General features: G+C 36.2%; 3 protein-coding genes across 7 annotated transcripts in view; 2 read left to right on the forward strand and 1 right to left on the reverse strand.

Moving 5' to 3' along the window:
* Positions 1–4,056, forward strand: part of LOC127866782 (ADP-ribosylation factor-like protein 16) — a 15,071-nt gene extending 11,015 nt beyond the window's left edge. Inside the window, exon 5 of the mRNA XM_052407588.1 lies at positions 2,587–4,056. Coding sequence (XP_052263548.1) covers positions 2,587–2,755 — 169 coding nt within the window. The 3' untranslated portion in view covers positions 2,756–4,056. The remainder of the gene's footprint in view (positions 1–2,586) is intronic.
* Positions 1–16,321, reverse strand: part of LOC127866769 (kelch-like protein 21) — a 141,268-nt gene that overhangs the window by 47,165 nt on the left and 77,782 nt on the right. The window lies entirely within an intron of this gene.
* Positions 6,968–15,282, forward strand: LOC127866783 (histone H2A.V). Its single transcript, XM_052407589.1, has 5 exons — positions 6,968–7,093; positions 7,239–7,316; positions 8,650–8,763; positions 14,566–14,695; positions 15,008–15,282. Exons 1-5 carry the CDS (start codon positions 7,091–7,093, stop codon positions 15,064–15,066), a joined length of 384 nt encoding a protein of 127 aa, XP_052263549.1. The 5' UTR covers positions 6,968–7,090; the 3' UTR covers positions 15,067–15,282.

Here is a 16,321-nt window from a genome sequence, read left to right on the forward strand (position 1 = left end):
TCTTTTTACCTTGACTATTCACTGAAAAGTCTAGACTGCAATCCTACCAAATGTCAGCATCCACCCAATGCTCCAGTTTATGTTAACCTGCAACATTGTCTGTACACTGTTTCTACTACAGGTATTCAAATGAAACTTCACAGATGTGTTCTCGGTCATTGTGTGAGGTCACTGGCCAAGTTTAATAATTCTGACATGCCATATTTATGCCCCTTATTGTACATTTGTACATCAGGTAAGCATTTGCATGTGACAACTGCTATCTCTAGCTGATATGAAGACCTAAACTGGAGCCAGATAGGTCAAGGTCATTTTTTTGTTAAAATAGATAGAGTTTGATTATTTCAGTCAGGATGCAGATATTGTATTGAAGTTTTGTATATTGGTAAGTTACAGGCTTCTCTAGCAAGGGATTGGTTTGAGGGCAGGGGAATCAAGGTTACTGTAACTAAAAAAATTGTTTCAGCTCGATAACTTTTGTATGGATTTGTAGGTAACTTACATGCAGACCTAGGTTGGGATTGCATTTTGGGCCAGTTGGGTCAAGGTCATAGTTACCTAAAATAGACAAATGGTTTCCACTCTTTAGCTTTAATTTGGATTGAGGCATTGTGCTGAAAAATTGTTGGTAGCTAACATGAAGATTATGCTTTTAAACTTGATTAAATTCAACTTATTTTATTTGTAAATAGTTGAAAGACTAGTTTCTTGGCTTGGTCACATTTGCTGTTGTAATTTTATAATTGTCTACTTAAATGTTACATATACTATATGACTACTACAGATAATGTACTTCAACTATGTCTTTGTGGTCACTATGACAGAAAATGTACATTTTTCTATCAATGCCAAAGAATAGTCGAGCAGCGCTTGTTTAGTTGAAAACTGAAATTTTGCTTGGGAATGACAAATTTTAACACCCTCTTATAATACCTTGTTCTGGGAAAACTGGGCTTCATACAATTGCCTAAAGTGCTGTCTCAGATAAGGCCACACAGGCTTATCAGGGTGAACAGTTTTGGCTTAAACATGATATTTTTTTTAAAAGATACTTTCTTATAATGAAAAATTCCATAAAGTGGGAAGTGTCGTCCCTACTTAGCCTCAGCTGACTACAAATGCTTATCTGCTGCAACTGTTTTCACTCATGCATTTAGCCCTGTTTTCCCATAACAATGCTTATATAAGGGAAAAAAAAACTGATGTATGTTTCAGCTGCAGTGTAGGCCATTTTAAATATGATTCTAGGTTGTATTTTGACAGAAGCTTGATATTATCAATTGTACAAGTAATATTCCACCTTGCATAAGTTATTTTGGTTGAAGTTTAACCTTAAAGCTTTCCATGATAAAATTAGTGGTGTTAACTAAATTAGTTTTAAATTAAATCTGCTGTTTAATTCCCATATTATTCTTGCGATTTTCCCTATGTCAGGTACTTTTATGCCGCTGGTAGGATAGCATATAGCAGTGGCACTGTCAGTCTGTCTGGCATTCTGTTTCCGGAGTTTTTTGCCTAAAGGCTACAGATGTTTACCTGATTTGGGGTGTGTGAGTCTACCTGCATAACGAACAGATCAAGTTCGAGATTTTTTCCTGTCAATTGATTTTTGGCAAAGTTCAGGCCTTGGACGTAGCAATTTTCTAAAAAACACAAACAGTTTTTCTGACTTTTATCCTAAGCACTTAAAGATTTTTACCTGATTTTTGTTGTGAGTGAGTTTACCTTCATGACTTACAGATGAAATTCAAATTTCAGTATGGTCCAATCATTTTTAACAAAATTGCAGGCCTTGGACTTAATAATAATTATTTCTCATAATTTTTGCCTCCCAAACACTTCAAGATACTGACCTTATTTTTGGTGTGAGAGTCAACATACATGATTTACAGATCAAGTTTGAATTTCATTCTGAACCTTTGATTTTTGACAAAGTTACAGTCCTTGGACTTAACAATTTCTTTAAAAGAACAGTTTTTGGATTGTTTTTCTGAAGCACATTTAGATACTAACCTGATGTTTGGTGTTTTGATGTGTGTGTCAGCCTTCCTTCAAATATCTTTGTTAAATATCAATTGACGGTAATATCACCTGGATTTTTTCAAATGGGATATAGCTGCTGTGTGCCTTTAAAGTCCAGAAGGGGGGATTATGTTTCATAAACACACTCTTGTATTTCTATTTATAATACAACTGATAATGGTTTCTTGTTTATTCATGGACTGCCAACATTCAAATGTTATTTAGATCATTTTTGTCCCCTACCAGTTTCACCAGAGGGGACTTATGGTTTGCGCTCTGTGCGTCTGTCTGTGAGTCTGTCTGTCACACTTTTCTGAATCCTGCGATAACTTTAAAAGTTCTTCATATTGTTTCATGAAACTTGAAACATGGTTAGATGGCAATATGGAGATTATGCACATCTTTTCACTTTGTTCCTACATCAAGAATTCTGGTTGCTATGGCAACAAATAAAATAAAAATCTGACAATGGTGGAGCCAGTAGTGGACATTATATTGCTTGGCAATAGTATTGTTTTATATGTAAGTAGTTCATGTATAGTAGCATTTTAATGTATATTTCAGAGATATGCCAGATACATTAAGCCAAAGTGAACTAGAGTCCCTTTTTCATCTGAAAGACATAGTCCAGAGTTGCAACCGACCATTGCAGACATTGGAAGTGAGTGCCTGTACAGGAAAGGGACTTGGAAAGATTATAACATGGCTGGAACAGAATGCTACGGGAAAATAATGATTGATATACTTTGTCATAGTGTTTTTTTAGTATGCATTATAAAGATTTCCACATATGTGTTCATCTGTAGATAGGAGTGTTATTATGATGAAATCAAAATTCTATGCTGAATGCGTATTTATTTGCATCATTTTTCTGTTGACAATTCTCCTATGTTTTAATGGGAACATTCATTTTTACTAAGGTTTGTTATTTTGTTGAGTCTATATTAGCAGTTTTATGTAAAAAATAAAGTAAGAAATGGTTTAACACTTAGCAGCATATGTACCTTATGTTAATGAGAGTCATGCTTTCAGTCATTAAAATAATAAGGGGATATTTTGGACGTTTATATAACTTAAAAATAAGTATTGTTATTTGTTCACTTCTCTTTACAGCCCTGAGTTTGTTCATGAAGGGTTTGGAGATAAGTGCTCTATGAATAGAATACATTTAGATGTTTGTCAGTTTTTTAATCATCTGCCAGAAAACTTGACAGAGTTAAAGGAAAGCTTTTGATCTGTATAATCTGTGTGTATTTTGATTTGATTGTCTGCTGTAAAAAAAATATGTAATTGCCCACTTCTATTATGAGGAAGTTTTTCTCTGAGGATGTTAACCCTTTCAGTGCGGGAACCGAATTTTAAAGGCCTTTGCAAACAGTTTGGATCCAGATGAGACGCCACAGAACGTGGCGTCTCATCAGGATCCAACTGTTTGCTATTATGATAGTATTCTTTGAAAAAAATCGAAGAAAATGCTAATTTTAGAAATTCAGCAGACGACATTTAAGCAGACGACAAATTTCCCAGCATGCAAAGGGTTAAGAAGGCACGGAAAAGTCATGCTGCTCAAGGTCACGTTCACATTTTCAAGGTCAAATAATCTTGCCTTTATTTTGTGTCAAGTCAATAATGATCTTATGTGCCTTATGGATGACTTTTTAAAAACTTGGCTCAAATGCTTCGGTAATTGAGACAATCTGCAAAATGCTTTGCTTTCTATACATTTCTTAAAAAGCCATACTATTTTGCTAACTACCCAATTATCAAACGTTAAAAATTTGATAATAACAAGTGCATGTATATCCCTACGATAACCCAAGAAGAATCTATTACTTTCATCGTTATGTATCTTGAACCTTTTTACATGTTTTATGATGTAACCTTTTAACTTATAGAATACACTAAATTATTAGTAGATTAATGACTGATATTAAGCATATTGTGATATAAATTATAAATTTTCTAGCAGTTTATAAAGTTGTAGAAGAACAATGCATTGGAAAAAAATACAATTTTAATAAACTTCCATTAGTGTATTTGTTTCTTGCAATCCCTTTCTTATACCCAAAAAGTAACAATGGTGATGATACAAGTAGACTTAATTCTTCTTTGTTCGTACATGAAATTTATTGTAAACGACTGTTCACAGTATTCCAACTTACTATACTTGTGTACTTGGATGACCTTATGTCAATAACCAGAGCCTTGAGTATATCTGTCGCAAGTATTGCGTGAGATTAATTCTGTTTCAGATGTTCTGAAGCTGATGCAACAAAAATGTCCTCATATTTGTTGACGCTAGTCGACATTCGTGATTGATGAACAATACCCCAGTAAATTTCTCAATTTGTAAACGTCCACACATGCGGCCAAGCATATAAGACGCGGTCTGTGAACACTGGGCTTAATGCGTGTGCGTAAAGTGTCATCCGAAATTGGCCTGTGCAGTTCGCACACGCTAATCAGGGACAATGCTCTCTGCGTTTGTGGAATTTTGTCGTTTTAAGAAAGTCTCATCTAAACGAAATCCATGTTAGGGCGGAAAGTGCCGTCCCTCATTAGCCTGTGTGGACTGCACAGGCTGGTCTGGCACCATAGTACGCAGATTCATTAAGACTCGTTTGCCTTGAGCGAGGCTCATATTATATCAATATACGAATCCTGTAGATGCACCTTGAAACGCGAAAAATCACTGTCACGGTAATTATGGTATAATAAATGATAGAAAATAAGATGTACTTAATATAAAAGTATGTTCATTTTAGAACAAGGTCGCGTATACGCATACCACGTGCATACAGACATAAAGTTACACCCCGCGTATACTGATTCCTTCATACAAATACATTTACGACAATTTCAAGACATTCACCTGTGCAATGCTTATATGCATTCGTAGTGGTCATTTATGTACATGAATGGCGGGATATAGGCAAACTGAGTAACATTTTATTCCGTCGAATTCTATGCAAAATCGTTTACGCCTGCTGTTCAGTTTGGAACGTTGGAAAGATAAACCAATGACAAAATAAAATGACCACTAACTTAACTTGGTAGACTCGCACAACTTTGATTTTTAGCTCGACGTTTTCGGAGAAACCCGAGGTATTGTCATAGCAAGCTCGCCGTCCGCGTCGTGCTAAAACCTTTACATTGGCTCTAAAATCAAAGTGCTTCCACCTACAACTTTGAAACTTCATATGTAGATGCACCTTGATAAGTTCTACCCGCCACACCCATTTTGGGGTCACTACCTTTGACCTCTAAAAAAATTAATAAATTCTGACAAGTTTTCATTTATTCAAAACTGCACCCGTAGCCGAGCGTGGCACTCGTTATGCGGTGCTCTTGTTTTAACAGTGTTTTCACGAAACTCTGAAGCTATTTTGTTTATACGATAGAATTTTGCTGTAGGAATATAATTTCTTGACAAAATCATGTAAAATTTCAAAGCAAAATACTTCATTCGAAACTCGAATAATCGCCAGATACAAACAACTTGTTACTGGTGTATGCACGTTACGTGGGTCAAATCATTCGCATATCATCAACAGATTTTAGGTCATGGTAATTCAAATAAAAGTTACCCCGAATATAAAGGTAAATTTTATCTGTAGCACATGTAAATTAGTGGAAAACCAGTGTCGGCTGAACTCGAATTACAACTGTTAACATCTTTGTTTAAATTAAGAACAGAGATATGACGAGGCGGGTTGTTCCAGACGCATGTGCCTTTTCTGGGATCGACGGGTGGTGGATTGTGGTTGACTGACATCCTAGCAATCAAATGCTATTATTAATTCATTCGTTTGTTCATTATTTCAAGAAAGCATCAGTCAAATGTTTCTTGATTATGAACATAAATATTGTTTGATACAACACGGTCTAAAAAGCGCGTAACTGGGGACAACCCCTGCATTTAAAGAAAACATTTTTGTTTAAATAAATGTTTATAAATAAATCTTTGCGGAAAAGTAGACGAACAGCGTTTACGTGGCTTTTTAGTTGCATACAATGTTGAAATAATAGTTACTCGGCTCCCACGAATGCCAAGCAGATTTTTTTTTAAGTATTCGCGAAAAATCGTGCTGTAAATACAAGTTAGCTTGTGGCAAACCGATGGATGCATACCATTAACATAATGTAGTGTGTATTAATAAGCATTCTGTGATAGTTTTAAAGGCTAAAACGATACATATGCTCACAAGTTTATATGATTGGGCGGATAAAGCGCTCGTGTAATTTTACTAACCCGAAAAACACTCACGTGCATGATAAGCAGCAAGTGCCAATGCGTTGTGAACAACACTCCATAAGACACACGTAAATCAGTGCGTGGCTTCTCCATGCACATAGACTAGTACGAAATAACGACTATAGTATTATTTATTAACTGTAACTCTGTGCGTGGATCCTGCCTCATTGGCTTATTTGCATAATGCTGTTATCCAATCAAGAGTTATGTAAAACACAATTGATGAAAATTTACCTAGATGAAGCTACAAGATCTATGTTAAAACATACATTTATTGAAGTTAATTAAAATCTAAACTGGACAGCAATAAATTAACAAATGCTTAGTGGATAGCGGCAAATATGTAGTATTTCCGTTGTTTTTTGCTTCGCTGTAGAGCTACATAATATTGGGCTAGATCACAAAATTTAACGACGGAGTGTCATTGTGTCACTCAATTCATTAATTAACTAATCAAATGGCGCCATAGAAATCACAAGTTTATCCGGTAGATAAGATGTCGTGAATTGCAACAACAAAAAGATTTCACAGTTTGAGCGACTCTGTTTTGCCTGCGGCACTGTGACATAACATTGCTCAATCAAGCTGAGAACTTTTCATATTTCCCGCTTATCTCGTGACATACATGTTGATTGTCGACGATAATGGAACGTAAATGATAATTGGTCAATCGATATATAAGCTAATATTTGATTGGCCGAAACATATCACGTGACTAACACTGACTGGGAGATATTTTTGGCGCTCGATAATTTATGCACAGTGTGTGCGTCAGTTTTTGTGCAGTGTGGAAGACAACTATCGTTTGAAATCATGGTAAATATCGTCGAAATTTTTGATTTTTTAAACTGCATCGATTTAAATCTATGTATGTTTCTGAATAAATGAATGTTTCTCTATCAGATGACGGTAATATTTTTTTAACGAAAGTAATCATTAAAGGTATTTAATTGCATTTTAGCCTGGTGGTAAAGCTGGAAAAGATTCTGGAAAGGCCAAGGCCAAAGCAGTGTCAAGGTCTGCGCGCGCTGGACTACAGGTTTGTAACGGGATTATTTCAATTTACTATTTACATAGTATTCTTTTAAACGTTTTACTATTAAATTGATTTGTTGATCAATGTATAATTGAAAGAAGATTCGATTAAAATCTTACATACAAGTGGATCATTCTTTGTTTTTGGGATGTTTAAATTAGGGGGAAAAAGGCGGAAATGACCATTTTGCAAATTTGTTTTGCTAGATTTTTGGAAGTTTAACATATAACTTTGTGATTAATAGTATTTTAAAAATTGAATTGCATTATACCACATATTAATTGTAATACCCTGTATTATCTGAAAGGTTGCAAACATCCGTGACAAAGGCTTGTGATATTTAAAATTGGTGAATCAAGCCTTTGTCTTTAATAAACAAATTGCATATGTCATTCATAATAGACACCACATCACTTAGCTATTGTGCCTTGGTGTTCAAATGTAATACATTAAAATTGTGCAATTTATTGGTTATAGGTTCTATGTTCCTTTTATAGTCGGCCGCCATTTTTGTTATTATGAGTCCTATCTATGGTTAGCTCCCCTTTATTTTATTGAAATAAAAGATCAGTTCTGCAGTAAGATTAGAGATACAAGTCAAGTAGGCTATTAATATTTTTATATAAAAAAATATAACCATGCAGTAATACAGCTAGGATTAAAAAGGACAATTGGTGGGGCTTTTTAGGGTCACAGTATTAGGGTGCAGTATCACATGAACAATGTTTACAATCTGTCCAGCACATATGTTTTAAACCTGGAAAACCTCGTTGATTCTGCATCCTGTAAAAGGCACTTTCAGCTTGTCCAACATATCGAGAATATGTTGGCGTATTGCATATCAATTTATATAAAAAGGTTAAAATATATGTTATGTTCTTTATTATTAATAAATAATATAGTATGTCTACATTGAGGAATACATCAATAACAACGTAAGAAGAGAATTATATAGTCTATTTACATTTGTTGTAATTACTGCAATAAGTACAATTATTTTTAACGACTCACACCACCCCATTTGATGTAACAAAATTGATGGGAATTGGAATATCAAGAACATACTTTATGTCAAGCATGGGTATTTTTATAAAGCACTTATTTGGTAGATGTATGTACACTATGACCATCTTGTCATGGACAAGGTTATCTATAGCTTTACCCGATGTGGCCCCATGACTGCAATAATTCTTGAAAAAAGCTCTCGTGTTGGTTGTCAGATGTAATTGTGGAACAAAATTTTTCTGAGTGGATGCTATTTTGTTATTGTTCACACTCCTTCATGATGGTAATCTTATTGTTGCATTGTGGAAATGAAATATTTATTTGCTTGCAGTTCCCGGTGGGTCGTATTCACAGGCATCTGAAGAACAGGACAACAAGCCATGGACGTGTGGGAGCTACTGCAGCAGTTTACAGTGCAGCCATTCTGGAATACCTGACCGCTGAGGTTTGTATTTTTACACTCTAAACACGTTACAATTATAAAATATATTTTAACTAGAAATGGCGCGGCAGTGGCCGACTCGTATCGCCACACCGCATGTTTGACTCAGGGGCGCCCCAGGGTTGGTAATGGGGCCATGCATAGTTGAGATTGACCGTTTTGTCATAAGAGATGTTCAGTAAAAATTTGAAGTAATTCGGTGTAGAATTGAAGAAGTTAATTTAAAATAGCCTTAAAATGAGTGAAATTCTATACCCTAATTTCTCCTCATCAGGGCTCGGCCGTGAGGGCGACGTGGGCGACATCTTCGCCCGAGACATAATAATGTCGCCCTTAAATTACATGAAGGAGAAGTTGACTTCGCCTTCTTTTTTTACAACATCAAAGTTTTTTCTCTCAACTTTTTCATCTAAAAATTCTCTATTACACATGTCATAAATTCACTGATGATGCTTGTTATGTTATCAGTTTATTATCACAGCAAAAGATTGACTGCTGTGAAAGCTTATCCAGGCAACTAGCATACATGGGCATTCACTTCAAACAATAACGGTTTAGATCAAAAGATCATAGCGAGTGTCATTTCGCCGACAGTTTGGATAGTTCTCTGTTCTGCAAGCCAAATTAGTACACGCCTTGCAGGCGGAGTTAAGCGGTACATTAACAACGATAGTTACCAATGAGAACGCGCGCATTGTATATACATATGCAATAGTTTACCTGAGCGATGAAATGACGTCGTTATAGACATGTATTTACGCTCAAAAAAGTTTACATGCGCAACACATTCCCAACAGTAAATATGAATACAATTTATTCTAGTATGTTCTACTGTTTACTTGTTTTGTGTTTCAAAATTCTTAAACACTAATTATCCAGTCGATGTGCAATTTATTTTGTCAGACATTAATTCATAACCATATACATGTAAACGAAAACTAACAACCCACCCGTGCAAACTGTAGTGCTAATTTCCATAATTTTATCTACCGTATCCATACGTAAACGACTTTATTTTATATCCCGCAACCTCTTTGTGCGTGCTTAAGGTTGTCAAATGATTACGTGATAATTTATTGACCATTCGATAATTACATGTTTTTGGCAGGCGGCACGGTTAAAGAAGTCGGCAAAAATTATTAAAGAAAAACAAAAATGATCAAAGGTCTATTAATTACGTAGATCCACTACTGTAAAAGTCCAGCGAGTTTTGTCAGTTTGTTAATTCACCGATAATTACGAGTAACACCCATCTTATATAAACTGGAATCACAGTTCATTTTTATACTAACAAGTCCTAATACTACACAATAGACATTGAGAAAACACATTTCCTCGATTAGATATAAATTATCCGAGTAGAATAAAATTGCTACGTCATGACTCATGACCTTCGACATTGCACATGGCAGATTTATTGTAACATTAAACCCGCGTTCAATTAAAAGCTGGCGATTCAAATTACAAGTGAAGTAGACTAATGGTGATTCAATAATGGAGAAAGCATTAACTGGATTTACCAAACATGTACATGTAATAAGGTTTGTTAAACCAGATAACAACAAGGAAAATTTGGATTATTAAATGAAACAGGTAAGGCATTCTCAAGTGTACATATTTCGGATATGAATACAATTCGGATAAACAGTAATAGATATACTATATGTAATCTACAGGTCTTTGGTCCCATGCATTAAGATTGTGTTTTGTTAAGACTCGTTTTTACCACAATTTGGTGATTTCATGACGCGAAAAATTCCCAATGGCATTGGTTCCGGACCTGTTCCCAATTGGGTTTGGATTGTCATGCATTATTAAAGTACTGTTTATTTTTATGATACACATGGAAATCACAAGTTTTATTTGTATGAATTGATTTATGTGACTTAATATGTAAGGATATATTGAATTTGAAAATAGTATTTGTTCGTCATTGATGATGATACTAAGGCTTGGTGTAATGAGGGGTATAAAACAAGCGAAGATTTTATTAAACGCCCAACAGAAATCACTTCTCCTTCTAGTGGCCTCACTTCTCCCTAATTTCAGCTCAAGGAGAAGTCACTTCTCCCTCAAGTTTGAACCTAGGCTGAGCCCTGCTCATCCTGCTCTCCTAACAAATCTTATAATGAAAAAACTTCACTGTAGGCAATTATGAGATGGCTGAACATGCTCTCTTATAGTCAATCTTCTTGCTTCTGTTTTGGAAAAGTTTATGTATTGAGGTTAAATGGTTGACTAAATAGTAGCGTCTCAGAAATTTTCTATCGCAATCTTGTTCACAACAATGAATATGTTGAATTTCATGTCTGTCTTTGATGCGCCTGTTCAAAGTCCATCTTGCTTTAAATAAATAAATAAATAAAAAAAAAAATAAAAAAAATGCTTTGATTTATTTTTATGCCCCCCTTCGAAGAAGAGGGGGTATATTGCTTTGCTCATGTCGGTCGGTCGGTCCACCAGGTGGTTTCCGGATGATAACTCAAGAACGCTTGAGCCTAGGATCATGAAACTTCATAGGAACATTGATTATGACTCGCAGATGACCCCTATTGATTTTGAGGCCACTAGGTCAAAGGTCAAGGTCACGGTGACCAGAAATAGTAAAATGGTTTTGAATGATAACTCAAGAACACATACGCCTAGGATCATGAAACTTCATGGGTAGATTGTTCATGACTTGCAGATGCCCCTATTGATTTTGAGGTCACTAGGTCAAAGGTCAAGGTCACGGGGACCCGAAATAGTAAAATGGTTTTCGGATGATAACTCAAGAACGCATACACCTAGGATCATGGAACTTCATGGTTAAATTGATCATGACTTGCAGATTACCCCTATTGATTTTGAGGTCACAAGGTCAAAGGTCAAGGTCACGGTGACCCGAAATAGTAAAATGATTTTCGGATGATAACTCAAGAACGCTTATCATGGGTGAAAGTTTTCCGGGTTAACCCGGAATTCCGGTTTTTGGATGGCCGCCGAGGTCATTTTTCCAAATCGCGTAAATCCGTTGAGAAATTCTGGGGGGGGGGGTAGGCACCCTATAGGTAGCAGGCGCCAGTTCAAGTACCTCGATAAAACCCGCCCGCAATGCATTCAAACAAACCAGATCAGGTATTTATTAATTGCAACACAAAAAAATCAAGCAATCTGTATTCCTGAAAATTTAATCATTTGTCTTTATTGCGTCACGCGTAAAATATTTATCCGTTAATGATATGCACAACGGTTCTGCTACAATCTACTTCTGACCAATCAAAAATAATTACTCTATCGTTGGATACGCCTTTAACCAATCGCTATTGTTCACCTTCACATGGTATATTTTTTGATTGGATGAAGGTGTGGTTTCGTTGATTTATTCACAACTGTCACACAATTTATGCATAATCGTTTCGTTAATACATAGATCTTATCTGAGTAAAGATTTCATTCATTGTTTGATTATAATAATATTACGCACTCACCCTGGGTTATTAAAAAGTGTAATTGGACATATTAAATACACAATTACTTTCGATTATCTGCTGAGTGTTATTAGATATGACGTTTTTCCAGAATGCAGAAAATATTCCTCGGGTATCTCGTGATTTACGTATATGTATATAACAGTCGAATAGCGAGCGATGCGAGTGTTGGTAAATTCACGTGTTTCATGCATAATGGCGAAAGCGTTTTTGATTATTTGAGAGCAAGTTACAATTATTTTGACCATATAATGAATTTCTGCGTTCAAGATTTTAACGAATTTTCACATCAATAGCACTAACATGTGAATACAAAAATATCTGCTCATAATCTAAACGCTGAAAGTTATTACGTTAAATGGGAAACTAATTTGTGAAATATATATTAAGTTCGAAATAATCAATGATATGTTATTATGATTTTGAACAATAAAACAATACTGAGTCTTTACAGTTACACAGTAACATTTCATATTTCATGTTGATAGAGACATTAAGGAAATAGGACGCAACTTCAATCAGGATGATAGGATAGATAATGGGTATTGGACTAAAGTTTTTGGACTTAAATCTTTTGATAAAGAACGATTTCCTTTTCTGAAAAAACTTGTGGCATCACTACTTACAGTGTTTTCTGGGCCATTGATTGAATCCACATTCAATATCATGGATGACATTGTGGAAAAAGATCGAACAAAATTAACAGTCAAGGACTATGAGGCTGTTGCTATAGTGAAGACTGCCTTGAAAAGGAAGAAAGTCCGAAGCGTAAAATTGAAAGAAACCAACAGTATGGCCAAAAGCTGCATTTATGCATAATTATTGTCCTCTGTTGATGCTTTCTAATTTGACCAGACATAAACTTTTAAAAGGAATAATGGGTTTATTCAGCTTAGTCATTTAGGGAACTTTATGGAACACAAAATATGAAAATGTCATGTCAAAACTAATTTCTTCCTATATACTCAGTTTAGTTCATCTGCATCTGATGACTTAAAACATTAAGACCAAAGAACCATTCCCAGAGACAAGGAATTTCAACTTTTGGTAAAAATTTTCTGTTACATTTCAAAATTAATGTAATTTTGGTATCACTAGATGGTCTTTTGAAGTATCATGAGAAGTACTTTTTCCTTACTAAAAATGGTTTCCAAAAAGCTAAATTCCTGCAGCTTCGGGGGGGCTTCGCCCCCCAGGCCCCCCCACCAGGGCTTTGCCCTGGACCTACCTGGGGGCCCTAGCGGCCCCCAACACCCCCAGCAAAATGTTCAGGTTTTAGAAAATTTTCAACTTTCACCCATGCGCTTTGCCTCGGATCATGACACTTCATAGGTACATTTGATCGTGACCCGCAGATGACCCCTATTGATTTTCAGGTCACTAGGTCAAAGGTCAAGGTCACAGTGACAAAAATCGTATTCACACAATGGCTGCCACTACAACGGACAGCCCATATGGGGGGCATGCATGTTTTACAAACAGCCCTTGTTTTATTTTTTATCATTTGACAGGTTATTTACTTACCTCCCTTTAAAGCTTATTACTTCCCTTGGGTTTGTTTTTTTGACCTTTGACCTAGAAGGCTGACCTTAACCTTTAGCCACTATACGCAGCTCCAGGAAATACACATGCATGCCAAAAATAAAGTTGCTATCTTCAATATTGCAAAAGTTATGACCAATGCACCATACTGGGGGCATAAAAATAAGTTAAAATCTCTGACCTGGCCCCACTCAAACCCCATAACTTTTGACCCAGGGGTCAAATTCCAAATAGTGCAGGGTCGCACATATGCTCATAGCTACAATGTGTGTAAGTTTCAAGGTTCTAGTGCTTTTAGTGTAGGAGATAGTGGCCAGGACGGACAGGCAGACTTACGGCGTAGATAACCACAATATCCCCACGCTTTTCAAAAGCGTGGGGATAACAATGAAAATATCTTTACATCCACTGTGAAGCCATCCTTTCATGAAAACTGTTCGAGATTGTTGAATGCAACGGCATTATTATACCCCGCCAAAGGCGGAGGGATATTGTTTTGGCGTCTGTCCGTCAGACACTTGTGTCCGGAGCCATATCTTGGAAGTGCTTTGGCAGATTTCATTGAAACTTGGTACGAGTATATATATGGATAAGAGGATGATGCACGCCAAATGCAATTGTACACCATCTGTTTATAACAGAGTTATGGCCCTTTGTATCTTGAAAAAATGCTTTTTCTGTGACAAAGCTCTAGTTTGGCTGGGGATATCAATTCAATAAATTTGCTTGTTTATATCTACATTCTTGGCATGCATATGATTGACATGTTAAGAAACATCTACATGCTATTCAGGTGCTTGAGTTGGCTGGCAATGCCAGTAAGGATCTCAAAGTGAAGAGAATCACCCCTCGTCACTTGCAGCTGGCTATTCGTGGAGACGAAGAGTTGGACTCCCTCATCAAGGCCACCATAGCTGGTGGTGGTAAGTTCACGACTTTTTTGTAAATGTGTTTTTTCGAGCATTGCAGTATTCAGTCTATCAAAGGTATTTGCACTTAAGGCTGGTAAACCAACAGACCAGGACAAGTCAAAGTACGGGAGACTGTAATATTGTTAAAACAGCAAAAATTCGTAACTGTTAAGCTTTTGATTTCATTAAGTAGAAATGTATTTATTACTCAGACTGGGTGTAACTCCGCAGCTTTAATAGTTGTCAGTGTTGAGTATTGATGAATACTTGTATTATGCAGATGAAACGAATACAAAATCCTAACTATGATTCATGTATTTTCAGGTGTCATTCCTCATATCCACAAATCCCTCATTGGCAAGAAGGGAACTCAGAAGCCATAGGACAGCAACCTTCATTAGCACCATTGTGTGTGTTGAGCAAGTGGACATCTATCAAGTGTTCTCATATCGTGAAACTGTATCGTCTTATATCTCCATAAACTTTCATTCATTGTTCATCAGCAAAATTTTTAATCTTGTGTTCTTGTCCAAACTAACATTTTTAAAATCATCGTTCATTCTCATGTTTTTATCTTGAATAAAATTTGGTTGTAAAAATCTGCGTTTTTTTGATGATCAGTGCACCAGATGAGCTATTGCTACAGGATGCATAATCAAATCAAAATAAGCACCAAACCTTGTGCTGATAAATTATGAGCTCCTACTTGAAATTTAAGTTTCACACTGGCAAGATTCACTTTGTCTAGGGCAACAATACACAAAAAAAATACTTGATCAATCTGCTTATTTGTTGACTGCATACACACAAAAAGTGTACATTAAGATACAGCTGATGTATGGGATCAATTGCAAATAAGCAAGTGGTGTTGCCAACCAACTAAAAATGAATAAACTCCTGATTGATCGACTCAAAAAGGATTTTCAACTGGCCACTGGTCAATCTGAACAGAGCTTTTTTTACATGACAAAAGCTAATCTGGTTAGCAGTTCCCTGAGCACACTGTTCATGGTGATTTTTTGTGATGACCTTTATTCACGTGTTGTGTGGTGTAAACATTTGTCTTGTTATAGGCCCCATTTGGACTAGAATGTGGCCTCTAGAGTGTGATCAGTTTTACTATGGCCATATTTAATAGGAAAAATGCCCCGCCCCCCTAGTGACCATGTTTTTCAAGCAACCCAAACCACAACAAGGGCTGTTAGTAAAACCCATATGGGCTCTACGTTGTAATGACAGCCATTGTGTGAATATGTTTTTTGTCACTGTGACCTTTACCTTTGACCTTGTGACCTTTACCTTTGACCTGAAAATCAATGGGGTCATCTGCAAGTCATGATCAATCTACCCATGAAGTTTCATGATCCTAGGCGTATGCGTTCTTGAGTTATCATTCAAAAACCATTTTACTATTTCGGGTCACTGTGACTGTGACCTTGACCTAGTGACCTCAAAATCAATAGGGGTCATCTGCAAGTCATGATTAATGTACCTATGAAGTTTCATGATCCTAGGCCCAAGCGTTCTTGAGTTATCCTCTGACAACCACCTGGTGGACGGACCGACAGACCGACCGACATGAGCAAAGCAATATACCCCCTCTTCTTCGAAGGGGGGCATAATAATTTTAGCTTAAAG

Source organism: Dreissena polymorpha, chromosome 2, assembly GCF_020536995.1.
Source record: "Dreissena polymorpha isolate Duluth1 chromosome 2, UMN_Dpol_1.0, whole genome shotgun sequence".
NCBI classification, from domain to species: Eukaryota; Metazoa; Mollusca; class Bivalvia; order Myida; family Dreissenidae; genus Dreissena; species Dreissena polymorpha.

Bases quoted from the DNA above. Each gene is read 5' to 3' on its own strand.
- LOC127866783 (XM_052407589.1), top strand. The intron at 8,764-14,565 runs GTTTGTATTTTT...CATGCTATTCAG, and splicing joins TGGAATACCTGACCGCTGAG to GTGCTTGAGTTGGCTGGCAA. The intron at 14,696-15,007 runs GTAAGTTCACGA...ATGTATTTTCAG, and splicing joins GGCCACCATAGCTGGTGGTG to GTGTCATTCCTCATATCCAC.